The sequence below is a fragment of the Cicer arietinum genome, chromosome 1, assembly GCF_000331145.2.
Source record: "Cicer arietinum cultivar CDC Frontier isolate Library 1 chromosome 1, Cicar.CDCFrontier_v2.0, whole genome shotgun sequence".
Classification (NCBI taxonomy): Eukaryota; Viridiplantae; Streptophyta; class Magnoliopsida; order Fabales; family Fabaceae; genus Cicer; species Cicer arietinum.
This window is the reverse complement of record NC_021160.2, coordinates 3,589,351-3,617,008: the sequence shown is the minus strand read 5'-3', so window position 1 is coordinate 3,617,008 and position 27,658 is coordinate 3,589,351. Positions and strand designations below refer to the sequence as shown.

The 27,658-nt window shown below is 32.2% G+C and overlaps 5 protein-coding genes and 1 pseudogene across 5 annotated transcripts; 3 read left to right on the top strand and 3 right to left on the bottom strand.

The window, feature by feature from the left end:
- Positions 1-1,827: 1,827 nt before the first annotated feature.
- Positions 1,828-3,543, bottom strand: LOC101492455 (oil body-associated protein 2C). Its single transcript, XM_004485893.4, has 3 exons — positions 3,113-3,543; positions 2,823-2,937; positions 1,828-2,393 (listed from the first exon to the last, which is right to left on the bottom strand). The coding sequence occupies exons 1-3, from the start codon at positions 3,491-3,493 to the stop codon at positions 2,137-2,139; spliced, it is 753 nt and encodes a 250-aa protein (XP_004485950.1). The 5' UTR covers positions 3,494-3,543; the 3' UTR covers positions 1,828-2,136.
- Positions 3,544-4,605: 1,062 nt separating this feature from the next.
- LOC101489455 (protein NRT1/ PTR FAMILY 4.5-like) lies at positions 4,606-8,665 on the bottom strand. The gene is made up of 6 exons (XM_004486224.4): positions 7,571-8,665; positions 7,347-7,464; positions 6,669-6,886; positions 6,118-6,561; positions 5,908-6,035; positions 4,606-5,684 (listed from the first exon to the last, which is right to left on the bottom strand). The coding sequence occupies exons 1-6, from the start codon at positions 7,571-7,573 to the stop codon at positions 4,790-4,792; spliced, it is 1,806 nt and encodes a 601-aa protein (XP_004486281.2). The 5' UTR covers positions 7,574-8,665; the 3' UTR covers positions 4,606-4,789.
- A 143-nt stretch (positions 8,666-8,808) lies between these two features.
- LOC101492114 (MACPF domain-containing protein CAD1) lies at positions 8,809-14,328 on the bottom strand. The gene is made up of 6 exons (XM_004485892.4): positions 13,836-14,328; positions 12,284-12,522; positions 11,657-11,852; positions 10,923-11,106; positions 10,370-10,524; positions 8,809-9,678 (listed from the first exon to the last, which is right to left on the bottom strand). The coding sequence occupies exons 1-6, from the start codon at positions 14,109-14,111 to the stop codon at positions 9,031-9,033; spliced, it is 1,698 nt and encodes a 565-aa protein (XP_004485949.1). The 5' UTR covers positions 14,112-14,328; the 3' UTR covers positions 8,809-9,030.
- A 2,078-nt stretch (positions 14,329-16,406) lies between these two features.
- Positions 16,407-19,249, top strand: LOC101491597 (26S proteasome non-ATPase regulatory subunit 14 homolog). The gene is made up of 6 exons (XM_004485891.4): positions 16,407-16,674; positions 16,778-16,955; positions 17,043-17,124; positions 18,113-18,289; positions 18,409-18,576; positions 18,740-19,249. Exons 1-6 carry the CDS (start codon positions 16,542-16,544, stop codon positions 18,929-18,931), a joined length of 930 nt encoding a protein of 309 aa, XP_004485948.1. The 5' UTR covers positions 16,407-16,541; the 3' UTR covers positions 18,932-19,249.
- Positions 19,250-19,544: 295 nt separating this feature from the next.
- LOC101489123 (heat shock 70 kDa protein-like) lies at positions 19,545-22,002 on the top strand (annotated as a pseudogene).
- Positions 22,003-23,813: 1,811 nt separating this feature from the next.
- LOC101491275 (26S proteasome non-ATPase regulatory subunit 14 homolog) lies at positions 23,814-26,586 on the top strand. Its single transcript, XM_004485889.3, has 6 exons — positions 23,814-24,182; positions 24,286-24,463; positions 24,553-24,634; positions 25,620-25,796; positions 25,907-26,074; positions 26,234-26,586. The coding sequence occupies exons 1-6, from the start codon at positions 24,050-24,052 to the stop codon at positions 26,423-26,425; spliced, it is 930 nt and encodes a 309-aa protein (XP_004485946.1). The 5' UTR covers positions 23,814-24,049; the 3' UTR covers positions 26,426-26,586.
- Positions 26,587-27,658: the final 1,072 nt, after the last annotated feature.

Here is a 27,658-nt window from a genome sequence, read left to right as displayed (position 1 = left end):
ACATTATCTTAAGATGGTAAATCACAAAATAAAAACTAAATATATATGCAAATCATTCTATTTTATTGATTAAAATACATATAAATTATATTAAATTTATATAAGACTCATAAGATTATGTTTAAGTGCTTTGCCAATGAATCTTGGATGTTTGTATGAGTTTCTATGTCCTGTTTTCCCTTTTCACAATGCATGTACTGATTATTTGCTCTAGGATGGTGTATGTGACCTATATTTAAAGGATGTGTGGCTGGCTAATTTTATAACAAGGCCAACTATATTTATCAAGAATTTCCCCTTCTAACCAATTTGGTTATATACATAGTTTATTTGAAAAACTGAATATTAATTGATATCATGGAAACTTTTTAAGCGACTACATCCCATGGCCATAAGACAAGGATTTATGGTAGAAAATTGAAGACCTTGGAGAGTTTGCTTGTAGTTGAGCTATAGATGTCGATATCACAAAAACTTAATATTAATTGATATCATGAAAAATTCAAGACCAGTTTGATTGTCACATTGTATACCAATCCAATTACAGCAATCATTCCCAACCCATGAAGAAAGGCAATTGGAAGGATCTCTGAGATCTTTTTTTATTTTAAGGAGTGCCATTCTTTCTTCCTTGATGCAAAGAGTGCTGATACTAAAATTAAGGCTTGTAACTACTATGCAATAGGTTGATGCAAAAAGAAAGAAAAGAAGAATAACAGTATATTCAAAGAAGAGGATTTTTATGCTTGCCATCATTCCACCATAGGATATTAGATGGTTTCAAATTCATCCGCACGAGCTTTTGATGAATGGATATATATAGAACAAAATGGTAACTAATTTTTTATTTACTTATCTACTTGTTTATGTTTCTTTGTTTTAGTTTTCAATGGATCCTATTACCGATTATTTAATATTAACCAAAAAATATTGTGAAAATATCTGCAACATCTTCTCAGAAGTTTACTAAGACAACATCAATGTCTCATTATCGGTAATTGATGCTTAAAAATCACCTGAAATATTAATGACGTTCAATGACATTTTTATTTCAGACGTTCAATGACATTTTTGTTTATACAGCTGAAACGATAACTTAATTGATATATGTTCGATAAATTAAATTTTAAAATAAATATTTGTTTTTCTTTATTGCATCAAACTGTCATCAATCATCAATCACATTAGAATTTTAAATGAATTTTAAACATAAGTTAAGCTGGTGTATATGTGGCTGCTATTATTAATAATAATATGATATATATCTCCTTAATTTGAAATATATATACAAATAATGATCACGAAGATACATGATACTATAGAAAAAAAATGTTCTTATAATAATTTTCAAAACAAAGTTCACTGGAAAATATTTGAAATTGGCAGCCTCAAAGTCACGGCAAGGCTGTAAAATAAATCAATTCATAAGATGTTTATTATTTTTTAAAGAGTCCTCCTTGACACGCGTCTTGTTTTTCTTTGTGCTTCTTATTAAAAATGTTGCAGCAGTATTTAATTAGTATATATTATACGCTCACTTGCTTAGTAATGCTTAGGATGTGACATTGGTGCGTTCCTTGTAATAACTTTTTTGCAAAGACCTGAGACCTGAAAGAGTCTGCGGATTCTAAGACAGAGAAACTTACTAGGGATTAACTCTTGTTATTATAACGTAATAATTAATTAGTGTACATTACAATTCCTCTCTGATGTTTTGATTGATTATTTTTTATTTTCCTATAAAATTCTTAATCAATTATTGATTTAAACTAATGAACTGTACATGTACATGTACATGTCTGTTGTCCAAAATAATGCAATAAATATATTGTTTGATCAGTTTGAAATATTGTCCCTCACAGCAAATGTGAACAGTTTACTTAGGTGTATTATCTGGTTGTTCAGTTGATTCATTTCTATCCATATGATTCATTTCTTCATAAACTTAATACAATGTCAACAATTTTGATTAAATTATACATACGACTGATCAGCTTCAGATTTGGTATTAAACATTTTTCATATAAACCAGTGACATATGTAAAGCATCATAGCCAAACACTTAAAACATATTTATTAGCTTATCCCAATTATGCTTTATTCCCTCATGATGACATATAAAATAGCTATATATGTTCAAGGAAAAGGAGCCCTTTTTTTCATCTCAGTTTCTTCAAAGTCAATGACAAACCCTTTGTCATGTTGCTTCCAATAGTCAGCCATTGGGCTAATCATCTCTGGTTCTGGAATCTCAATCCTTGAGCTTTTAAGGCTCTCTGAGGAAATATTGTATTTGGAATCCCTCTCATGCAACAGCTCTGGTCTCACTAACCCTGGACTCACTGCTTGTGGTGACATCATTAGAGCTGGTGCACCTAGTGGAAGCTTGTCCCCTGCATTTCCAATTTTTACATAAATTTTCCAACATTAAAAACACATGCAAACAATTCTAATTTTGCATTACACCACATTGATACTGAGACATTAACACGTAGGTAATGATAATAACATAAGAATATAAAAGTAATTGATGTAACAATGTATTGGTGTCATGTACTCATGTTGGTGTGTCTTCACTGTGAATGAATTATTGGTGCTACATAATGCTACTCAAATAACTAAGATCACAATTCACATCACATAACAACCCACATAACCAGCTTTCTGATTTTGAAGGGAAAATTAATAGCAATTGAATTTTGGAATATACGCGGAGTTTAATTTCCATGATCGGATTTGTGATCAAATTTTATAACTCAGATATGATGCAAACATTGTTAGATTTTAGTTGATGAAAAGAAAAATGAAAATTTCCATTATACCTCGGTCAACCTGCCACGTACACCAGAATTTTCCATAAGTTTTGGCAAGCTTTTCGAGCTCTGGCATTCCAACCATCTCTGGAACTCTAGGATTCACCCACAGACCTGATTTGATCTGTACCATCCAAAATTAATATCCTTCAACATTTTTCTACAATCAAAATTATTCCACTAGAGGAAACTAAAAAGCATAACTTGTAGTACTAAAACAGTTCTAAATTGAAGAACTTGATATAAAGGTTTTAGAAGTCGTAACCATGATAATAGTAATGAATTGAAGTATGAAAAACCTCATAAGCATGAGAATGCCAAAGCTTTTGTTCCTCAGGAGGCAGAGTTTCAAAGATATCATCAGAAATAATGTACTCAATACCAATGAGACGACCTTTATTGGAATCATCAGAATCATAAACAGCACACTGAAGAAATTGGTTGTTGAGTCTTGAACAGTAATGGTGTGTCTCAATCTGACGAGACATGTCATGGCTATAAATGGCGAATGTGCACACGTGCTGACTCATCTGGTTTATGGGTTTGAAACACTGAACCATCATTGCACTCTTGTCCACCACGTGCTGCTCCATTTTCATCGGTTCTCCCGGAGTTGGAGTTGGATTTGGATCTGAATGCTTTGCTGGTGTTGGGTGCGGTGACTTGTCTGTGGATGCCATTGTTCTTCTTCTTTTCTTAATTTGTGTGTTTGTTTCTACTCTTCTATGTTATGTTGGGTTATTATAAGAGGAGGAACAGAACATGTTGCATGGAGGAAAGACTACGTGAGTTGTGGTTTTGGTTCCACGTAGACATGCGGGGCTGCTGACGTGGCTATGTGTAGTGGACTCTGTTGCCATCTGTTACTACTTAGAGTTGGAACTCGTCACCAGCTAGGGCTCTGTTGAACAGATTCATATACTTTTATTTTTAACAGATTAAAAAATATAGATATATATTTTTTTCTTGCAACGTGTTTGCTTTAATAGTTAGACTTTTGTTAATGAGATTCTCAAAAGGAAATACATTGTCTGCATTCATACAATAGGATGAAACGGATATAGGCTATGTGATTTTGATCAAACAGTTTTAACTTCGTATAATGAATTTGTTTTGTAAATTTGAAATACAAATCGTTTGATTAAAATCGAACAGCTGAGATCGCATGATTGTGTCAGTGGAAAATTTTATCAATAATCTTGATTCTTCAAACAGTGATGGATCTGTATAAAATATTGAGGGGAGCGACAAATATACTACTTAAAATATTATAATTAAAATTCATAAAAGTCTAGTATATCATTTTTCAAGATTGCCATTGCATGAAACTGAGAGCTGATGAGAGAGATATGCAAGAGATAGAGTGAAATGAAATGTACAAATCCTAAAACTTTGGGAGTATTTTAGTAATATACTACTATTATTATTTATATATATAAAAAAAATCTTTTATCTTGAAAGATACTATGACATCTCTCCCAAAAAGGTCCGCACATGTGCGCAAATGATTGATATGTAGTATGTAGGATTGCTGTAAATTTCGAGGTACTAGTTCGATTCCTACTAAACAAAGAGACTTTTACCTTTGAATAAACAAATGTTTAGATTTGATTTGAGTTACATATTTTATTGTAAATTTGTTGGTTAAACTACATTAACTATTGATGATTAAGGAAAAGATGCAAGGTATTTTTGCTTTTTCTGTGATTATGAGTTCCTTTTCATTTTGTTATAGCGAAAAAGGAACAACAATGCAATTAACTTCAATGTACCACATAATATAAGCGTCTTTCTCATCATATTTGATATGGTAAGCAATTTGAAAATGACAATATATAAAGATATAAACTAAGAAAGGTGATCTATGACAAGAAGATTAAACAGAAATCAATTAGGCTTAAAGGCTTACAGAAAATAATTTATTTACTTAAGGATTATGAATATCTTTGAGACTATATATGGCCTTCTTTTCTTCCTTATGCTACTAAGTCATTTGATTTTCCATCAGCATTGACAATAGGTCCTTGAGGTCTATACTTGTACCTCTTTGAAACAAACAAATAAACAAAGAAATTGATCAAGCTCACAATAGAAAGGAACAAGTAGAACAAGTTTAGATGATTTCTATTAATATTATTCCCTTCTAACCAACCCCCATTTTTACTATGCTTAGTGACACCATTAATACTCTTAACCACTATAGTACTTAGAAAATATCCAAGTGCCATTGAACTCCAAAGGAAACAAGTTGATGTAGATTTAAGTCCTTTTGGTGCTTCTGAATAGAAAAACTGAAGTAGACCAATATAGGTAAACATGTCAGCTATACCAAATATGAAATACTGAAAAGAAAGCCAAAATGTGGTTATAGGTAATGGCTGCAATACTGGAAAAGCATCAAGCATGTTATGGTCTCTAGCCACTGTTTTTCTTTTCACTTCTATGATTGATGCAACAGCCATGGATAAGGAAGCCAGTATTAGACCAACTCCGATACGCTGCAACTGCGTAACACCGGTTGGAATGCCAGTAAATTTACGCGTAAGAGGCACGAAAACGCGGTCGTAGATAGGTACTAGAATGATTAAGAACATGATTGGGATGATTGGTAGGGATGCAGGTGGGATGTGAAAATGTTTTGTTAAGCTTGTGTCCATTGTGTAGCCTTGTTGGATTGAAAAGGTTTGGAGTTGAGCTAGGCAAAGGGTCATTATGATTGTGCAACAGAATATTGGAACCATGCTTAGAATGATTTTTGCATTTTCTACTTGTGTAACCCTGCAAAGTTTCCATGGACTTGTTGTACTTGGAGCTTGTGATTTCTCTAATTGTATATCTGGTTTTGAATTTATGGCTGCTCTGTCCAAGAACCTGTGAAAAAGGAACTTCAATTTTAGATTTTAGTAGAGGCGTATCTAATTTTTTTTTAAAAACATGTCTTTGTTTTTAATATATTTTTAGTATCTGTAAAATTACAGGGTACTTTAAGTTTATTTCATATAAAAAATTTGTTAATAAAAGGAATAAAAACACCGTATTTTTATAAAAGGTACACATTTATGTTTTAGGCAGGTGTAGAATTGAACATTTGAACCTGAAAATGTCTCTGTGAGGTAGAAACTCAATTTCCATAGCAGCTTCCTTGTCCTGTTCAATCTCATATAAGTCTGCTGGATCTTCAGGCAAGGGAAGATTTCTGTTGCGGATTGCAGCAACATAGACCTGGCAAAAACATGACCAAATATGAAAACAAAACAGCAAGATAAATGCAATATCATATGGTTCTCAAAAATCTTGACTGTACCTGCATGATCTCAATGAGACCACTAGTTCCTATAGCAACTTGAATTCTATATAGTGGCAATCCAGCTGCAAAGATTATGGTACCCAAAAATATAGCTATGGTACCAATACCAAACCCCCAATCCCATCCTTTATTGATTTGTATCCACACAATGAAAGTTAAACTGACTGCACCACCCATGCAAACAGCAAGCAAGAGTGTGTTAAAGTAAGTGGACATTTGATTTGCTTCTTTAGGGTCACTTTCATCAAACTGATCAGCACCATGTGATGGCAATGCAGCTTTGGCTCCTGAACTTCCAAAGGCCAACAAGTATAGGCCAATGAAGAGAAAATATTTTTGGCCTACACTTGGTATTTTACATATAGTAGTTGGGTCATTGACATTGCAAAAGGGTGGCTTAAGACTAGGATAGTGTGCTTGTGTTGTAAGCAATGCAAGGCCCTGCAACGCCAATCACACAATATGTTACATATTTTTGGGTTTGTATTAGTGCTAAGTAATACGTTACACAATATGTTGGAGCGTATGAGAGGTTTTTTGGATCTTACCAGAAACTCAAAGAAGCCAGAAAATAAAACAGATTTGTATCTTCCAATCCATGTGTCAGCCAAGACAGCCACCAAAATAGATAGAATGTAACTGACACCCATATAGTTGGTGAGCATGTTAGCTGCATCTTCTAGTTCATAATGCATCACCCCATTGAAATATGGCACTGAGTTCACAGCTAGTGAGAATGTTGCTAAGTTTTCCAAACCAAGTGTGGCTGCACACAAACACAAACAAAATAATGTATACGAAAAACTAACATAAGGAAAATGACTATATACACCGATGTAATATTACATTGCATCGAGCAATGTTATACTATTCAATAAAATTTTACTTTGATATATTTTCTAAATTTAACTATTGGATTGAAATATTATATTATATCTATAAATTTTTATATAAACCTAAAATCTTATCATATATTATTATTGAGGGGTATCAAGATTAACGTCATATAATTAAAGTGTTTAAGTCTTGATTTTGACATACCTCAATAGTTTTAGATTCATGTAAAAATTTATAGAGATGATTTATATTATATAATCTTTCAATCCAATGGTCAAATTTAGAAAATATATCTTGAATAAAACGTTATTGATCGGGGTAACATTATCTTGTTATAATTTGATTTCTCTTATATATATGTATATATATTTTTGTCAAAAAATATTTACTTAATATGAGAAAAGCAGCTTTCATCCCTCCATATTTGAATTTCAAAGCACTTCTTCCTTTCCAGTCCACTTTATTTCCATCAACCAGCTGATTCCTATCACCATACTCAGATTTTTCCTGCATGAACAAAAATATATATATATAAAAAAAAAGTACCTAGTAAGAAAATGGAGAAAGGGGAGGTACATGGAGAGCACTTGAAAATCAAAGAAATTTTTAATACCATGGGTCTGCAGAGCACTTTGAGTAGCCAATTCTAAAGAAAGATATAAACTAGAGAAAATACAATGACAGCAGGCAGGACCAACGGTCTCTATATTTATAAACAATAAATTCAAAGCATTATTTATACTAGCATGGAGACAAACACCCGTCTTTCTATCAAATTTTTTATTTTGTTTTTTGGTAATTTTAAGTTATTTATGTATTTTAGATATTCTCATATTCTTTTTATGATGTGTAGTGATATATATTTATCAATCAATTATACACACAAGTATGTAATTATATATATATAGCCTTGTAAGTACTAAGTTGTAAGACTATGACATTGACGGCTGGAGCCTGGATGGATGATAAAACGGTTTAATTTAGACACAATGCAACTTTACTTGGTTGATAGTGAAATGAATTGCATGAGATTTACCGATTTTGAAAGAGAATGATTCCAAATTTGTTGCTATAGAGTTAAATTTAAAGTGGCACTACCTTGTACATGGTTAATGTTATGGCTATGTCGTTTAGATGATCTCTAGAAATTCCGTGTCAAAGCAATTTTCTTCCACTTTGGCATGTATGTCCATTACTATAATAAGTTCAGACATATATCAAATTAGACTCTTGATTGTTACACCATTTCTGCATTGCCAGCATATACTACTATTTAAACTCTTAACTAAAATAACATTGTAAAAAGTTAAATATATAAAATTATAAATAACAAAAATCACAACAAATTAAATATTATATAAGATAAAAAAATAAAAAACATTAATGATGGCTAAATATTAATAATTTTTTTACATACATTTTTTTGTTTGTAGATTACCTGGTAAAAAACCTCGTCCCAAAATCAAACATGCTATCTAATCAAACAATATCTACATTTTGTCAATTGAATTAGTCCTTTTACTCATCAATTTTAACTGATTTTGAATTGGTTCAATTTTTTAAGGCAATACAAGAGATAGACAAAAAATATTTTCTGTTTCTTTTTTAAATCTCTAAAAAAAATAATAAACTCTAAATTATTGAATATCAAATGTAACAAATGGACCATTTATTATTCGATTTTGAGTTCCAAACCAAAATTTGATTGGTTCACCAGTTTTAAAATTAAACCAGCCAAATCCAATCTGGTTTATACAACCATACATGAGTGTATCGATTCAAGTAAAAATGTATAACAAAGTCTTCAAAACTTTTAATAAACTTACCTAGTAATGTCAGACAGACATAAACTCACCTTGTAATGTCACTATGTTCATCTTCCATTAAATAAATAAAATTTAATACAAAGTTATAGAAATATAATAAACCACTGCATCACCATCAATTAAATAAAAAAAGGAACATCTACATATCACAAAATAACTCAAAAGATTCCCTGTGCAAAGAATGCTTAACTATTGTTTATAGTGTGAAAGGGAAAAAAATAAATAATCAAAATGAGGAGAATATGAATCAATAGTTTAGCAAGGAGTACTTAATCCTCAGTACAATTTTTCCTTTTTCTACTCCAAGCTTAGCTCCTGTAACTAACCAATGACCAGGAATATCTTGCGGCCCTTTCGACATTTCTGTCATGTCGACAATTTTCGCCAGTTTTCCAATGTGGACCGAACTATCTTCCTTTTTATCATCAGAGGTTTTCTTTGTCAACGACGACGACGAAGCACCATCTGATCTGTGTGCAGCTGCAGGATTAGAAGGGTTATGATCCCATACCGACCGTCTTATTGTGCACCCTGGTACCTTAGAGAAAAGTAGTTTGAGGTGTAATACATTTTTGGCACCGAAGTCCCAAACACCAAGCTGCGCACCGGTGACTATATGAACACCAGAGAGGTCTCCAATGCTGGTTTCGGTTATCTCAATCGGTGCAGTGCTTACGTGGGAGAAATTCTTCCATTTGATCGGCTCAAACCAACGACTGTCTTGCTCCTCGGGACCTTGCCATTTCGGAGCACCTATGGCCATGTGTGCATCCCAGTGAGGTTGAAGGTTTTTCGGGAGTGAGACTAAATGCTGCAAATGAATTGCGAGTCGGTTTTGTTTGCTTCCTTCTAGGCTCAGCCTTAGTCCAGTCACCGGCTTGCGTCCAACGGTTACCTGCAATGACAAGTCATGGTGTTGTCTCACTCACTTGTAGTCTAGAGTTAACAACATGCATATCCAAATTCCAGAGTACATGATCTTTAAAAACTTAAGCGAAGATGTGATAAATGTAGGATCCTTAACTCAACTACACAAATTTATAACCAAATTATAATCTATAGTATATGTCATAAAGATTTGCTTTCACTTGCTTAAGAACTAAAACAACTCTTCAATTTTATCTAGAGCGCCGAACTCTATGTAATCTTGACACTTCAGATTGAAAGCCTGTTCGATACTTCGTTGTCTGACATCGACACAACAGCAGCACATGTGGTTAGATTCAATCGCTTTTATTTTTCTGAAATTATTACCGGTATCTGCGTGTCTGTATTTGTGTCAGTGTTTAATAGGTCGTACATGCTTGTTTTTAACAATAAACATAGGCAGAGTTTTTAATCTAATTCAAATAAAACTTGTAATTTCTCGCTTTTGTAACCTATGAATATGATACTTCATTTTACTCTCTAAGTGTTACAATATATTGACTCAGGTTTCTGACACATCTTGATAGCTGATTTCAATTCAATTAAATAGAGAAGAATGACAATATCAGCACTAATTCTAAGCTCTGTGTTGTGAATAGTCCTCTTTTGACATAATTTGATAGCCATGTTAAATATTGTAGGAATTTAGTAAACAATACCTGATCTGGACTGACAAAAAGCTTAGGTCCCATTAAGCTGAACTGAAGAGATTGACAGACAGGCTCCTTTCTTTGTAGATTATTCTGTTCCGGTGCCCAAACTCGAGTTATTTGGAAATCCAAGAAATACTGTAAGTCTTCGATAGGTGGTTTGTCTGCATAATTTGACAGAGGAGTCAGTTATATACTTTACAAAATTATCTTAACGTTTTGTTATAAATGTACAGACACCATCATGTCTGGTTTTACTATCCCAGTTTTCAAGCTCATTTTCCTCTAGATTCTGGTAATTTCATGGGTAGTTTTAAGGCACAGAACCTGAACTTTTTCATTCAAATTCATATGATAACTGGAAGTATATTAACTTTATTTAGCTTATTATTTTTTAACTTCAAACCGCTTAACTATCTTGATCGATATGGCAGCTTGTATTCTGAGAAAGTTTATGATATTAACTGCATCTAGGGATTAATAAGTTCAGTACACTAGCATAACTATTGCCAGCAGTAATAAAAATCAACTTTGCAGCATTAATAATTGGATTAGAACTTACACTCGAGATATAGATCGATAGCACGGGCCAAAAACTTTACACCTTGTACTCCTTCAAGAAGAGAAACAATGGGTGTAAACTTCATGTTAATGATATCTGGTGCCAATTTTACAGTTTCCACCCATTTAGTATGACTTTGCTCAAGATCATCCCCTCCTCTCCTCCTAAAAATGACTGTAACATCCTGCAACAACATAATGAAAGATCACTTCACTGAGATTCGTAGATTGACAGCGTCTATGTACTGAATTAGCGACATAATCATTTCCTATTAGAAATAGTGCTTTTGCTAGAAATAAATGCACAAGGCTAAGCCATAATGCATTTGCATAAAAATCTATTTGGATTGACTTATTTGAGCTTATCTACTGGTATAAGCCCTTGTAAGACTGTTTGCTAGAGATTATGGAAACAATTTATGAAATGTTCATACGGGGCAGCTTACAATAACAACCTATAGCTTATGACATTTTTCAGCTTATTCCCATAAGCTCTCCCGGATAGCTTATGAAAACAACTTATAGCTTATATAAAAATAGTTTGACTTAATTTTATCTTTTGTTATAGAAATAGTGTATACATAAGCACTTACATGATACACATTTTTACTATAAGCACTTATTTAAGCTATTTATTCAAACAAGGTAAAAAAAACGAAGTTCATAAATAAAGAAGCAGAAAAGGATATCTATTTTCTAAGTAATAATTGGGAAGAGACCACTCTTAATGCTAACCTTTTCCTTGTACTTTAAAGCGGCGGCTCCTGACGAGTTTTTTGCATCAAGAAACCTATCATTTTCAATGTCCTTTACATAGTTCTCAATGTCAGGGGCGGACAAAGAAGACGATTGATGCTGCCTGACATAAACCACGTCTCTTCCACCAACTGTTGCAGATGTAACAATATGTGTACCGTAATTCTCAATAAAACTGAGAAGAAAGGGCAGAAGTTTCCAATTAGAACTATATAATTCTTTCTTTTGGGATTTGTAAAGGGAAATGGGAAAAATATTGGAACGTTGAAGTTATGTCAGATTATATATATGCTTTGTGAAATCTTTATTGTCATAGTACTGCAACAATGAAAAATTCCATTGTCTTCTGCATCAAATAATGGGTCATATGTACACTTGACACTTGGAAATGTAGTAGAAACTATAAAATTTAATCTAGATGTCTATGTAAAAGTATGCACTTTCATTTTAATAAAAAAAACAGATTAAGCATCTGGAAAATACAATGCACAATTTCTTTAATAAGATAACTAAATGACGCTGATGACAAGTGAAGCATACAGAAATTCATTTACTATAACAATGTATTTTGTACTATATACATTAAACAGTAAAAACTTAGTTTACCTAGCCAAGGATGCTGGATCCCAGGAGTAAGGAACAGCGCGCCTGACTTCATCGTTCAAGACCAAATTTAGTTTCGTCAATTTAACTTCAATCAGCGGAATGAAATATCCTACCATGGCAAGAGATTTGGTGGCTGCTGCGTCAACCATCCAGGAGCCAGTAAAATTGAACATAGAATTGAAGCTTCCAAGTGGAATTTCTCCTTTTATGCCTGATTTCTCATTGAAATATTTTGCCATCTGAAAAATTCAGTCATCATGTAAGGTCACCAAAGTAGGCTACAATAGATAATGCATATCTTTAACAATAATAGAAGTTGGCTACGAGGATTCCCGCATGCCATTATGCTCAATCATATATCATACTCTCCAGCCATGTCTTTGGATTAATGCCTTATAAGTTATTTTATTACTTTTTCATATCATTTGAAAAAACATTCTAAAATGAACTATTACATCATCCATTCTCCTTTCAAGGCATTTACTCAAACAAAATCCCTAGGCCTTCAAAGGATTTCTCATCATGCATCTCTTATGTAGAACTCAAATATCAATGTATCAAGAAACCCACATATTCATGCATAGAGTCTACAAATATATGGTTCTCAACACATCAAAGTGGCTATTAGATTATCCATCTATCTTCAATCAAATGAGGCTATTGATAGATTTCAAAACAAATAGATTATTGAGAACCTGGAACTCCTAACACCCCATTTGTTTGAACATTTGGAGAGGAAAAATATAGAAGATTGCACTATTCGCATCCAAAATCATTTTACAAATCCAAATTATACGTCAACACTGGCAGTATATCTGAATAATACACAAGATAGTACCAGAAATAGCCTTGGCCGCTTGAAGGAACCATAAAACTATAAAATTACCTGCTCGAGTGAACTTCCCCTTTATCACTAACTATGAGTCAACCTAATATTTTTCATATAAAAAAGGTAGTACCAATAACATAACCACAGTAAGTAGAAACTTTGTTGGAAATTTGCAGAGGTTGCAAGATAAAATAAAGCCTTGTTTTGCATATAAATAAAACATAAAGTTAATGCATTGATACCATTCAGAGCTCGGCTAAATGGTTCACATAATTGTTCAATACCAATGCAGAGTCTAATTCAAGTAAGGTGCAATTTTACTAAACTCCCCGATAACGTTCTACTTAACGAAAACCAATCAACAAACTTATTAGAAATAAAAATTAGTTAGAATTAGTTTCTACATGGTTAGTTTGTTAAGTCTCCACTAACTCTATATATAAAGTCTTTTATGTATTCATTTGGTATCTTTTTCTTATTCTATCAATATAGAATTTATCTTCGTTTTAATATTATCTCCTTTTCATGTTTTCTATCAAGATTCTTAATAAAACTCTGACTATCGTAATAACATACTAACAATTAACATTTGCCAATAAAATAAATAAATAAATAAATAAAAATGGAAAATAATCAATCTGAGATATTATTACCCTCTGAAGCAATAAAAAAAATCAAAATCTAGAAGAAAAAAAAAAAGAATGAATGGAAATAATGAATTACCTCTTGGAAAGTACAAACAGGGGTCTTGTTGATACCACTCTTCCCAAGGGAGAAATCAATGTCCAAAGAGACATTAGGAACAACAAGGTGTTGAGAGAGAACAAGATCCCTATTATGATTGTGATCAAGATGAACAAGTCTAGACCCAGGTGCCCCTTTGCAATAGAGAAGCCTAATATCTGATGTAACATCAAAGCCACGACCCAAAGCTTGGATTGAGTTGAAAAGAGTTGCAGGGAGAGAATCAGAGCTTGTTGTTGAAGTTGGGTTTTCCATGGTCAAGTGTACAACAACAGGAACATGGAAAGTTCAGTTTTTTTATTAAAAGAGAATGAGAAGAAGAAAAAAAAAAGGTTGGACTTTGATGTTATAGTAGCTGTTGGTGAGGTTTGAAGTTGTTGTTGTTGTTTTCTTTCTCTTTCTCTTGTATGTTCTAAAAAGGTATAATAACAACTATTTGGGGTTTGTTTGACTGTAACAACAATGATAATAAGAATATTAATGTATTGTCTGAAAACGCGTTTTTTTGTAATCTTTAGGGACCATAGTCCATCCACATGGTTCAGTTCACTGGAGGCTGAGGCTTCCTTTTTTTTAAATAAATAAATAAAGTTTATGATTTAGAGTATATTTTCAAAACTTAAAAGAGCACAAAGTATTTATAGATCATTTATCTAACATGTTTTTAGTGGCATGGAAGTTAAACTCATGCATTTGTGAAAGGAATATAAGTCATACTTTTTCTCTTGTGAAATTCCTGGTTTACTAGTCCTGTTTGGTATGTGCTGTTTTTAATTTTTATTTCTTAAATGGAGTTTTAGTGTGTTTGGTTATTTAAGGTCAAAATTTATTTTTGAATATAAAATGAGGCAGAGTTATGTTTTGAATAAAGACTTAAATATGCAAATAACAGCTCATATCACTGTGGTTTGTCAAAAACAAAAAAGTGGAACAATAAAAAGAGGTAGCTTTTGATTAAACTCATTGTCTCGCCATGGTTTTATATTTTCAAATATAAAATTGAATCCAAATATGCATTATTAATTATTTTTATTTGTTTTCTTATGAAATTAATTCTCTTTTTCTCTTTTTTCTTAAAATAACTTGTGTTATTAAGTTTTGAATTTTCTCTCCGTATTGATTTTACTTTTTTAATTATTTATTGGTTCATTCGTCTCACACTAATGGTTACATTTGTAAAATTAATTTATTCAAAAAAAATTTATTTTTTGTTTTCAATACAACTTTAAAATTTTGTATTTGCTAATTAATAATATATACATTACTCTTAATTTATTATTATTTCACTTTATATTTTTTTATATTTAAACTAAACCAATAGTTAATAATGATAATTTGGTTAAATCAATATTATCTCTTTTGTTTATTATCCTTTTTTAATTTGTATAAAATTATCAAATGCCATAATTATTTTAAAATAAAAAGAGTATTATATATATAGCATTTGATTATTAATGTTAGTTGAGTTGTTGACGTACTTGAAATCTCTTCCTCTGCAATGACCTCTTTATACACCAAACTTTGCTTACAAAAATTATTATCCATATATCAACTATATCAAAGTTTTAAGTTGAAATGTGATATTAAAAATTTTTGTGATTTTGAAATATTTGATCTTTTATTATTTTTGTGTTCCCCTTATTTTATTTCTTATATCTTATATTTATAAGTGAGACCGTTAATGAGGTGGGTTTGCATTATGCAAAGAACTTGCTTCATTATTTTAAAGAAACTCACTCATTTTATGATACTTAAACTAGGTCTCCATGTTGGTATCCCCTTCCTCTTTGTTGCTTCAATTGCAACGTTGATGTGCAATGTTTCAACAACAAACAAACAAATAGGTATTGAAATGTGCGAGCTTGGTAGTTATGATCATTTTGTTAAGCTTAAAATGAATTAGTATTATATGATTAGATTGATGAAGTGTGAAATTTTAAATTTATATAAATTTTTAGATAGATTATAAACACGAAGTAAACAATATGAATATAACAAAATTTAATAAGTACGAGTATTTTGTCGATTTTATTAAGTTGAACGTCTTGTTCTGAATTTGAACAAATACTTCGCTAAATTAATAACAGTAGAAACCGTTTCTTCTAAAATGAAAATAATATATTTTTTTTAAATGAAAGCTAAAATTTTCTTATTGGGAAGATGAATATTTTATTTTAGACTTAATTGCGGTTTTGGTCTCCTATTTTAGTTGAATCGTGAAAATAGTCTCCCCATTTTATTTTTTTATAGGTTTTAGTCCTCCAATTCGAAATTTTGGTCCAAAACTTGATGAAATTTCATTGTTTTGTATTTATTTAAGTTATATCAGACCTCAAGATCTTATTGTGCAACAATTATACCTGAAATATATGATCATAAATGGTGTGACTTTAAAAATATCACTTCATCAAATTTTGGACTAAAATTATGTTTGAAGACCACAATTGAAGAGAAATAAAAGTGGAGTAGTTTCGTGATTCAATTAAAATAGAGGGAACAAAATTGAAATTAAATCTCTATTTTATAAACAAAATAAAAATCCCAAATTCGTAACACCGAATGAGAGAGAGATAGAGAAGCATTAAAAGTAGGCGCATCAAGTAACGATAGTTTGCTTCAACTTCAAATCTCAGTGAAACCATCTCCTTCAAATTCCAAATCCAAACAGAAATTTCGTGAATCGACATGGAAAGGCTTCAAAGAATGTTCGCAGGTGCAGGTGGAACGTTAGGGCATCCACCTCCAGATTCCCCAACCCTCGATTCCTCCGAGCAAGTCTACATCTCTTCCCTCGCTCTTCTCAAGATGCTTAAGCACGGTAAACTTCCCATTTTTATCCTAATTCAATCACATCCTATCCAATTTCAATAATTAGGGTTTCATATTATTCATTCTTTTTATTTTTTTATTAAATTAACTAGGAAGGGCTGGGGTACCCATGGAGGTTATGGGTTTGATGCTTGGAGAATTCGTGGATGAATATACTGTTCGTGTTGTTGATGTTTTTGCTATGCCACAGAGTGGAACTGGTGTTAGTGTTGAAGCTGTTGATCATGTTTTTCAGACTAATATGCTCGATATGCTCAAACAAACTGGACGGTATTTTATTTTTATTATTTTTGTAATTTTCTTATTCTTGTTTTTGCTTGGATCCTTTAATTTATTTTCATGGCGATTGTGTTGCAGACCAGAGATGGTTGTTGGTTGGTACCATTCACATCCTGGATTTGGCTGTTGGTTGTCTGGTGTTGACATAAATACTCAACAGGTAGTATTTGTGCATTTATGTGTTGTTTCTGTATGTAGTATTGCTCAATCCAAAGTATCTATATGTTGCATGATCCCATTAGTTTTGATTTAATGGTTCTTTTTATAACTTTTAGCAATGTGGTTTGAATGTCATTGTTTTACTTTTGTTGGCATCTTTACATGTATCTCTTTGGTGTGAATACACTTCTCAGTGTTTCTGTTTTTTTTATATTCAAGTTTCTTATTTTTGTTGAACAATCTTTGTTTTTGAAGAGTTGTGTGGAAAGCACCGTAGTCAATAAATCTGTTTCTGAAATTAATAGAAAAGAGAACAATATAGCATCTGAAACTTTTCCAGCCCACTATACTAACCGTCTAACCCTCAGCTTATAACTACTCTGATTTATGAACCTATTATCAGTCCCATCAAAATTGCCAACATGGCTTTGGTTAGTTTCCCCTGGAAGATCACAACATACATAGACCATACTACTATTCTCTGTGCTAGCTTAACAGAAAGAGTACTGTAAAATGATTTTGATTAATTTAATGACTATATCACCCACACAAGTTAAGTTGGGGCTTAAATTGCTAGCTAGATGTATTTTAATTTTGATAATTGATATTTCCATTGTAGTTGTACTCTTTATTTGTGAAGAGAATTGAGGTTAATTACTAACTGAAAATATTTGATTTCCTCCTGATTTCTTAGAAAGTCAATATTTGTTAAGTATGGAAGCTTGCTCTGATTCCTCAATTAAGGAGTTCATTTTTATATAAAAAATTTCCACGCTATCATTGGAAGTAAACCATTTTCTTGCTAATTGAAGTTAGTGTCATGGAACGCACTGCCAAGTGCCAACTATTGCGTATTTTGTAAACTTGAAATTTGAATTGTTTGGGATCGAAGTTTCTAGCTAGGCCTAAGGGTTAGAATTACTCTTGTTTCTTATCAATTATTTGTTTGTGCTGCTGGTTAATGTAAGTAAATTGTACGTGTCCTGCAGAGTTTTGAGGCTTTGAATCAGCGAGCAGTGGCTGTAGTTGTGGATCCAATACAAAGTGTTAAAGGAAAGGTGGTGATTGATGCTTTTCGATTGATCAATCCACAGACAATGATGCTTGGACAAGAACCAAGACAAACAACATCCAATCTGGGGCATCTGAATAAACCGTCCATTCAAGTGTGTCTCTCAAACCCTTTTTTCTTTTTTGACTTCTATACTCCTTTTTTTTTTTTTTGAAGCATTTATTTTGCACTTATTTTTACTAGTTCTGACCTACCTATTTTGCCCATCTTTAGGCATTGATCCACGGGTTGAACCGACATTATTATTCCATAGCCATCAATTACAGGAAGAATGAACTTGAGGAGAAGATGCTGCTTAATCTTCACAAGAAGAAATGGACTGATGGTTTGACACTTAGGCGTTTTGATACACATTCCAAAACTAATGAACAGACTGTTCAGGTAATTTAAGGATACTTGTGAGGTGGATTATTGCCTACCTTATTGATCAATTATACTGGCTGCATAATGTAATTTTCTTATGCTGATTTTAAGATTAGAAAACCGACCCTATTTAACTGGTATATTAGATGCTAATGGACCTCATTTAATTTGTGAAACATAGGAAATGCTGAGCTTAGCTACCAAATACAACAAGGCTGTCCAAGAGGAAGACGAGTTACCCCCTGAGAAGCTTGCAATAGCAAATGTGGGAAGACAAGACGCCAAGAAGCACCTCGAAGAGCATGTCTCAAATTTGATGTCTTCTAACATCGTTCAAACTCTTGGAATGATGCTTGATACTGTTGTCTTCTAGAGTTGTCATTTTGAACCTTCTGGTTTAATCTAGCATGTTAAGGAGACAAGTTCTTATTTATAACTCGGGTTTCCTAATTATTCTCAGACTATATTTGAATACAGATGTGTTCTTTGGACGAGCTGGAAAGGTCAAGAAAGTAAAACTTAGCACTTAGTTTATGTGGTGTCTTCCTCGGTATTATTAGGTTTCCTTTAATTGTATCATACTGCAGGATTTTATGTTTTATAGATTATCACACGAAAAATGTCAGCTATGTTTTAAAATACCATGTTAAACACATAATATTACATAAAGACATATTTAAATTTAATTGTAGATATAGTCTTCTTATATTTTATCAATTCACGAAATCGGTCCTCTTATTTTAAAATATGACAATTTTTGATCTCGTATTCTAATTTTTTAACAAAAAAAAAATAATGATTTGACATATTTTAAATAATATGATATATAATACTATGATTTAGAATGATTAACATTTATGAAATCATAATCAGAAATTTTTATTTTTGTAATTTAGATTAGGATATATAAATAATTAATATATCTAGATTGTTTTATATCTTAAAGTTGTATGCTACATTATTTAACATATATTAAATTGTCATTTTTTTAATTTAAAAATCTGAAAAATAAATCAAAATTATTGACTTTTTAAAATAAAGGAATTAAAATTACATTTTAAGTCGAATATTTAAATACTCCGCAAAGAATATGTGGTCTTGTTGTGACCACAAGCAAGGTCTAAATCAAGCCAGATTCATTAAAGTTACGGTCTTGAAACTAGGGTGTGGAGATTAGAGTACTGGATCTTACCTCCATGCTCTTATTCTTCATAAAATGAGCATCAAAGTACATTATTCCGAGACTTGATCAAGGACCCCAATTAAAATTCTTTGGAAATTGACAAATTATTGTGTATTTTCCATACATCTTCCTCATCCCCTATCTTTAATCAAATAAAGTCTTCTAATAGTATAATCCCAATACATATCATCATCACTTCATTTTCTATGCCTATAAATACATAAAAATGTCAAAAACTTCTTTTTCACCAATTACTACATCCACATTAGTATTTTCTCTTCACCATCCAAAACACCATTTTTATTCTTTTTTTCTTTCTTTCATCTCAAACTCTCTAGTTTTCCCATGGCAACAAGAAAAAACAAAGCAATAGGCATTGACCTCGGCACACCTACAGCTGCATTGCAGTATGGCAACACAATCATGTTGAGATCATTCCAAATGACCAAGGAAACCGCATCACTCCTTCTTGCGTCGCCTTAACCGATACCGAAAGGTTTGTAGGCGATGCAGCCATAAACCAACTAACCACAAATCCTCACAACACCATTTTCTATGTCAAACATTTGATTGGTCGAAAATTCTCCGACCAATCAGTTCAACTAGACATAAAGTTTTAGCCTTTTAAGGTTGTTCCAAAAAACAAAGACAAACCCATGATTGCTATCACTTACAAAGGCCAACAGAAACTTATTTCACCTCAAGAGATATTTTCCATTGTGTTGTATAAGTTAAATGATGTTGCTGAAAGTTATTTGGGTCATGAAGTGAATGATGCTGTTATCACTGTTCCTGCTTACTTCAACAACTCACAAAGACTAGCTACTATAAGGATGCAGGGAAAATTGCTGACTTTAATGTGATAAGGATCATCAATGAGCCTACTGCAGCTGCTATAGCTTTTGGTTTGGACAAGAAAGATGGAGACAAGGTGAGAAGAATGTGCTTGTGTTTGATCTTGGTGGTGGAACTTTTGATGTTTCTTTGGTTACCATTGATGAGGGAATTTTCAAAGTTAAGGCTACATTAGGAGATACTCATTTGGGTGGTGTTGATTTTGTTAACAATTTGTTGAACGGTCTTGTTGAATTGTTTAAGAGAAAGTACAAGAAGGACTTGAACATTAGTGAAAATTCTAAAGCTTTGGGGAGGTTAAGGTTAGCATGTGAGAAAGCAAAGAGGTTACTTTCTTCAACTTCTGAGACAATTAGTTAGCTTGATTCTCTATGTGGAGGGATTGATCTACATGTCACTGTTACTAGAGCTTTGTTTGACGAAACTAACAAGGAGTTGTTCAAAAAAGTGCATGGAGACTGCGGAAAAGTGTTTGGTTGATGCAAAGATTAGTAAAAGACAAGTTGACGAGTTTGTTCTTGTTGGAGGGTCAACTAGAATTCCAAAGATTCAACAACTATTGAAAGAAATGTTCAAAGTCAACGGTGAAGTCAAAGAGCCATGTAAAAGCATTAATCCCGATGAAGCTGTGGCTTATGGTGCAGCTGATCAAGCAGCAATATTGAATGATGAAGGAGACAAGAAAAAGAGTTGTTGTTGTTGGATGTTATGCCTCTTAGTCTTGGTGTTGAAACTGCTGATAATGTTATGTCTGTTTTGATTCCAAAGAACACTATGATCCCTACAAAAAAGGACAGTTTTTTCTCTACATTCTTTCATAGTAATCAAGATAGTGTTTTGATTAAAGTGTATGAAGGAGAAGAAGCTAATACTGAGGATAACTTTTTTCTTGGGAAATTTGAGCTTTCAGGTTTCTCTAAAAGGGTTCCAAATATTAATGTTTGTTTTGATGTTGATGGTATTTTGGAGGTTACTGCTGAAGATAAGGCAAAAGGGCTGAAAAAGAAGATTACTATTAGTAACAAGGATGGAAGGTTGAGTTCTGAAGAGATGAGGAGGATGGTGATAGCTGCTGAGATGTATAAGGTAGCGGATGAGGAGGTGAAAAAGAAGGTGAAGGTAAAGAAATTGTTTGAGAATTATGTTTATGAAATGAGGGAGAGAGTTAAGAAGCTTGAGAAGGTAGTGGAAGAAACTATGGAATGGCTTGATAGAAACCAATTGGCTGAAATTGATGAGTTTGAATTCAAGAAGCAGGAATTGGAAAAGAATATGCAGTTTATCTCATTTTGATGATCCACAAAGGATGTAAGAACAAGTTTAAACTTGAAAGTGAGAAGCAATGTAAAATACTTTCAGCTTTGATCTCAAATTTTTCAATCGCGCAATTTTAAACTTTTTTAGATTTTAAATTTTACTTTGATCTATTAAATTTTTTGTCCTCTTTATTTTGGTTTATTAAATATCTTAAATATATATGGTTAAACACTTTAGTCCCTTAATTTTTTTGGTTCTTGTTCTAGACCGAGTTCATGCCAATATAATTCAGGTCCAACATGAATTTGGATTGACCCAAACCAATAAGATAGCATCACATAACATCTTCTAAACTAAAGCAAGTTGCCTATAATGATGGAATATAAAGTGATGACTATTGTAACTCACCTGGACCTCCAATCATAACCACTAAATAAACAAGGTGAGAATTCAGTGATGGTAGACATGATAGCTCACCTACGCACCCATTATGAGTCACTTCATGACAATCACAACCACTAAATGAAGTCCACTTTTCACTGATTAGAAGGGCACACTTTCAACACAAGAGGGTGATCCGAAGATCATAGACCTCCTCTCTAATGATCACAAAAGGAATCTTCAAAAAACCTAGAAAAAATCACTATATAAGTAGAGCCTATTAGGTCACAAAAGTATACACAAATTCTAACCTAAAAAGTCTCTCATTCTCTGATAAATTTTGACTTCATCGTTAGAGTGTCTGCATATAGGCTCCCCGAACAAATGAATTAATAGCTTCTACCATCTGTCGTTCACCGCCATTTTCGGAGTCAAGTTCCTATGCTAAATTAAATTATAAATATTAGACACTTTGATTATGTCTGTCAAGGTCTAATGTTTTTAACTTAATAGTCCAAATTATCTAATCTTTGTATCTTAAGGGACCAATGAGTATAATGTTTGTAACTAAAAAGAAGTGTCTAATATATATAACTAAAATGTCCAAGGGAACAAAATAAAATAAAATAAAATAAAATTTAAGGGAACAAAATAAAATCTAAAAATAACTATTTGTTGATTAAAGTCATACATTCTTAATGACTTGACTATTAAAATTTATTATGAGTGTATTTTTTTATACTAAATATAAATATTAAGAAATTATTAGTTTTGTCCCTAAAATAAGAACTTCTTCAGATTTTTTTAATTCATTTTTATAAGATATTTTTTACTTTATAACTACATTAATTATTTTTTATTAACTTATCCTTAATTATATTTTTTTTTTTTGCAATTTATAATAAATACTACAGTAAAACAATAAACTAATTTTCTCTTCATGAGTATACTAGTAAAACAATCTAAATTTCAATAAGTTTAATACTACAATCAACTTTCAGAGCATTTACAAATGTATTTATAAATTACATGCAAAAAATATCCATAAATCAGCAGCATGTGAAGTGGACCAATTCCTTAAGTGAACCAACTTTAATTGAGATATGTGATTTATTATAACGATTATATTTATTTTGGAAATAATTTTGGTTGGATGTAGGCTAGTTTTTTAAGCAAAATACTTCGTACAGTTCTTAAATTATACAAATATATCAAATTAATCAATTAAATTTTTTTTTTATCAAATTAGTTATTTATGTTTGTAAAAGTTACGATATTAAACTATTTTTAGTTAGAGATTTCTAAAATGATACTATGAGTTTTGTTATCAATCATATAAAGAATATCACGATAAATTTTTATGTATTTTCATGACATATTTTAGAAAATTTTACGTTTAATTTCAAAAATTTTAAAATCTATCTCATTCAAATTTTATTAAATTTAACTATTTTTTTAAAATTTGATTAAAAATATATAATTTTATAATTATTAAAATCAAAATCTTTTAAAACTGTACGAATTTATTAAAAATATTAAGAGAAATTTGTATATCAATTTGTTGATTTGAAACTATCATATATTTATTTATTTTTAACAAAGGAAGCTAAAATTTTCTTACCGCCGAAGATTAGTATTCGTATTTTATAAAAAAGAAGAAAAAGTTCTGAATTCGTAACACCGATCTCCGAATCAGAGATAGAAGCGTTAAGTAGGCATCAAGCAAGGAGCAATAGTTCCAAATCATTTCCTTCAAATCTCAGTGAAACCATTTCCTTCAAATTCCAAATCCGAACAGAAATTTCGTGAATCAACATGGAAAGACTTCAACGAATGTTCGCAGGTGCAGGTGGAACGTTAGGGCATCCACCTCCAGATTCCCCAACCCTCGATTCCTCCGAGCAAGTCTACATCTCTTCCCTCGCTCTTCTCAAGATGCTTAAGCACGGTAAACTTCCCATTTTTATCCTAATTCAATCACATCCTATCCAATTTCAATAATTAGGGTTTCATATTATTCATTCTTTTTATTTTTTTATTAAATTAAATAGGAAGGGCTGGGGTACCCATGGAGGTTATGGGTTTGATGCTTGGAGAATTCGTGGATGAATATACTGTTCGTGTTGTTGATGTTTTTGCTATGCCCCAGAGTGGAACTGGTGTTAGTGTTGAAGCTGTTGATCATGTTTTTCAGACTAATATGCTTGATATGCTCAAACAAACTGGACGGTATTTTATTTTTATTATTTTTGTAATTTTCTTATTCTTGTTTTTGCTTGGATCCTTTAATATTTATTTTCATGGTGATTGTGTTGCAGACCAGAGATGGTTGTTGGTTGGTACCATTCACATCCTGGATTTGGCTGCTGGTTGTCTGGTGTTGACATCAATACTCAGCAGGTAGTATTTTTGTTTTTATGTATTGTTTCTGTGTGTAGTATTGCCCAATTTAAAGTATTTATGATCCTATTAGTTTTGATTTTAATGATTTTTCATAACTTTTAGCAATGTGGTTTGAGTGTCACTGCTTTACTTTTATTGGCATCTTTACATGAATCTTTTTGGTGTAAATAAACTTCTGACAGTTTCTTATTTTGGTGAACACTCCTTTTGATTACTGATCTACTCTGTTTTTGAAGAGTAGTGTGGAGTGTGGACAGTACCATGGTCTATGGATCTCTTTATGTAATTAAAAGAAGAGAGAAACAATATAGCATCCCAACTTCCCCAACACACTAATACTAACCCTCAGATTATAAGTTCTAACTATTCTTATTTGTGAACATATTATCAATCTCATCAAAATTGTAAATGTGCTTTGGTTGTTTGCTAGTTTATGGTATATATAGAAGATGCCTGTATTATGCGTACTTATTTCCCATGGAAGATCACCGCGTACAAAGTATTCTCTATGTTAGCTTAGCAGATTGAGTACTGTAAATGAGTTGGATTAATTTAAGGACTAAATCGCATTGCAAGTTAAGTTGGGGCATAAATTGCTAGCTAAATGTATTGTAATTTTAACAATTGATGATATTTCCATTGTAGTTGTACTTTTTATTTTTCAAGAGATTTGAGGTTCATTTAATAATTGAAAATATTAGATTTCCTCCTGATTTGTTAGAAAGTCAATATTAGTTATGGAAACTTGCTCTGATTCCTCAAATAAGGAGCTCTTCATTTTGATATAATTTTTTTTTTCTTGCAAATTGAAATTAGTGTCATGGAATGCACTGTCCAGTGCCAACTAATGCCTATTTTGTAAACTTATAAGTTAAATTACCCATGATCAAAGTTTCCAGCTAGCTTTAAGAGTTAGAGTTGCTCTGGTTTCTTATTTGTAGGTTGCTGGTTAATTTAAGTAAATTGCTCTTGTGTCTGGCAGAGTTTTGAGGCTTTGAATCAGCGAGCAGTCGCTGTAGTTGTGGATCCAATACAAAGTGTTAAAGGAAAAGTGGTTATTGATGCTTTTAGATTGATCAATCCACAGACAATGATGCTTGGACAAGAACCAAGGCAGACAACATCCAATCTGGGACATTTGAATAAACCATCCATTCAAGTGTGTCACTCAAACCCTGTTCTTTTATGACAACTATACTATTTTTATCGAAGCATTTATTTTGCAGTTCTTTTTACTAGTTCTGACCTATCTATAATGCCCCTCTTTAGGCATTGATTCATGGGTTGAACCGGCATTATTATTCCATAGCCATCAATTACAGGAAGAATGAACTTGAGGAGAAGATGCTGCTTAATCTTCACAAGAAGAAATGGACTGATGGTTTGACTCTTAGACGTTTTGATACACATTCCAAAACTAATGAACAGACTGTTCAGGTAATTTAAGTACTTGTTTGGTGGATTATTGCCTATCTCATCGACCAATCAAACTGGCTGCATTATTTAATTTTCTTATGCTGATTTTAAGATTTGAAAGCTGCCCCTATATAACTAGTATATTAGATGCTAATAGACCTCAATTAATTTGAAATGTAGGAAATGCTGAGCTTAGCTACCAAATACAACAAGGCTGTCCAAGAGGAAGACGAGTTACCCCCTGAGAAGCTTGCAATAGCAAATGTGGGAAGACAAGACGCCAAGAAGCACCTTGAAGAGCATGTGTCAAATTTGATGTCTTCTAACATCGTTCAAACTCTTGGAATGATGCTTGATACTGTTGTCTTCTAGAGTTCTCATTTTGAACCTTCTGGTTAATCTAGCATTTTAAGGAGACAAGTTATCATTTACAATTCGGGTTTCCTAATTATTCTCAAGATTATATTTGAATTCAGATGTGTTCTTTGGACGAGCTGAAAAGGTCAAGAAAGTAAAACTTAGCACTTAGTTTCTTTGGTGTTTTCCTCAGTATTATTAGGTTTCTTTTAATTGTATCATACTGCAGGATTTATTTATTTTTGATGAAAACTGCAGGATTTTATGCAGCCAGGTCTAAAATACCATATAAAACACTTAATATTACTTGAAGAAATACTCAAATACCCCACCCTAGATCTGTAGTCTGTTGTGAACACAAACAAGGTCTAAACTAAGCCACATACATTATAGTTATGGTCTTGGAAACTCGGATGTGGGAATTAGATTACTGGAACATAAACAGCAACAACAAATCTTTCCTCCACTCTCTTTCTCTTCCGAATTTCTATACATCTTATTTTAGCTCAAGAAAATTATTATCCATCACAACATTGCAACCAAGCTCAAGGAGTACCACGCCAACAAGGTCCCTGACCCTAATACATAGGTGGACTTGTAATAAGGCTTTTGCCCCCACTTCCCGAACTGGAAATAGAGGCGTTAACCACTAAAAAATGTCCTTGATTATATCTCAACCACCTACATAATCTATAATAACACTGAGCTTATCAGTAAAGGGGTAATCCATGTTGCATCTGGGGTTTAAATATCTTTCTTCTCATGTCAATTGAGATAATCTATTCTTAGGGATGACTTACTCTATTGAATTTTATGCAAGATTTGATATTCGCTTCTCATCGTGCACTCTATTAATGTGAGTCCTTACCACCTTTCACTTCTGCAGTATATACTTTGCTCTATTATGGATGTTTACTATCTTCCAGCGATCGAAGAAGAGCTCTCTATCCAAGCTTATTCTTTTCAAGCTTGGGCTTGCAACATAAAACGCTTGATTGACATGTGAAAAATAAGGATGGTTCTTATCTCACTCCAACATACATTTCAGAAAAACAATCCAATAAAAACACAATTTTTATCTTCTTGATGCATATTCTCAAACAAAACATAATTATTTCTCCCTTTAAATAAAATATGAACGTCTAAATAGGACTGTGATTTTTTTTTAAAACATAAAAGGTGAAATGTAACTCTCAAAATAAATGTCTACCATCTCTAAACCTAAAAGATACAAGGCACAATAGGCCT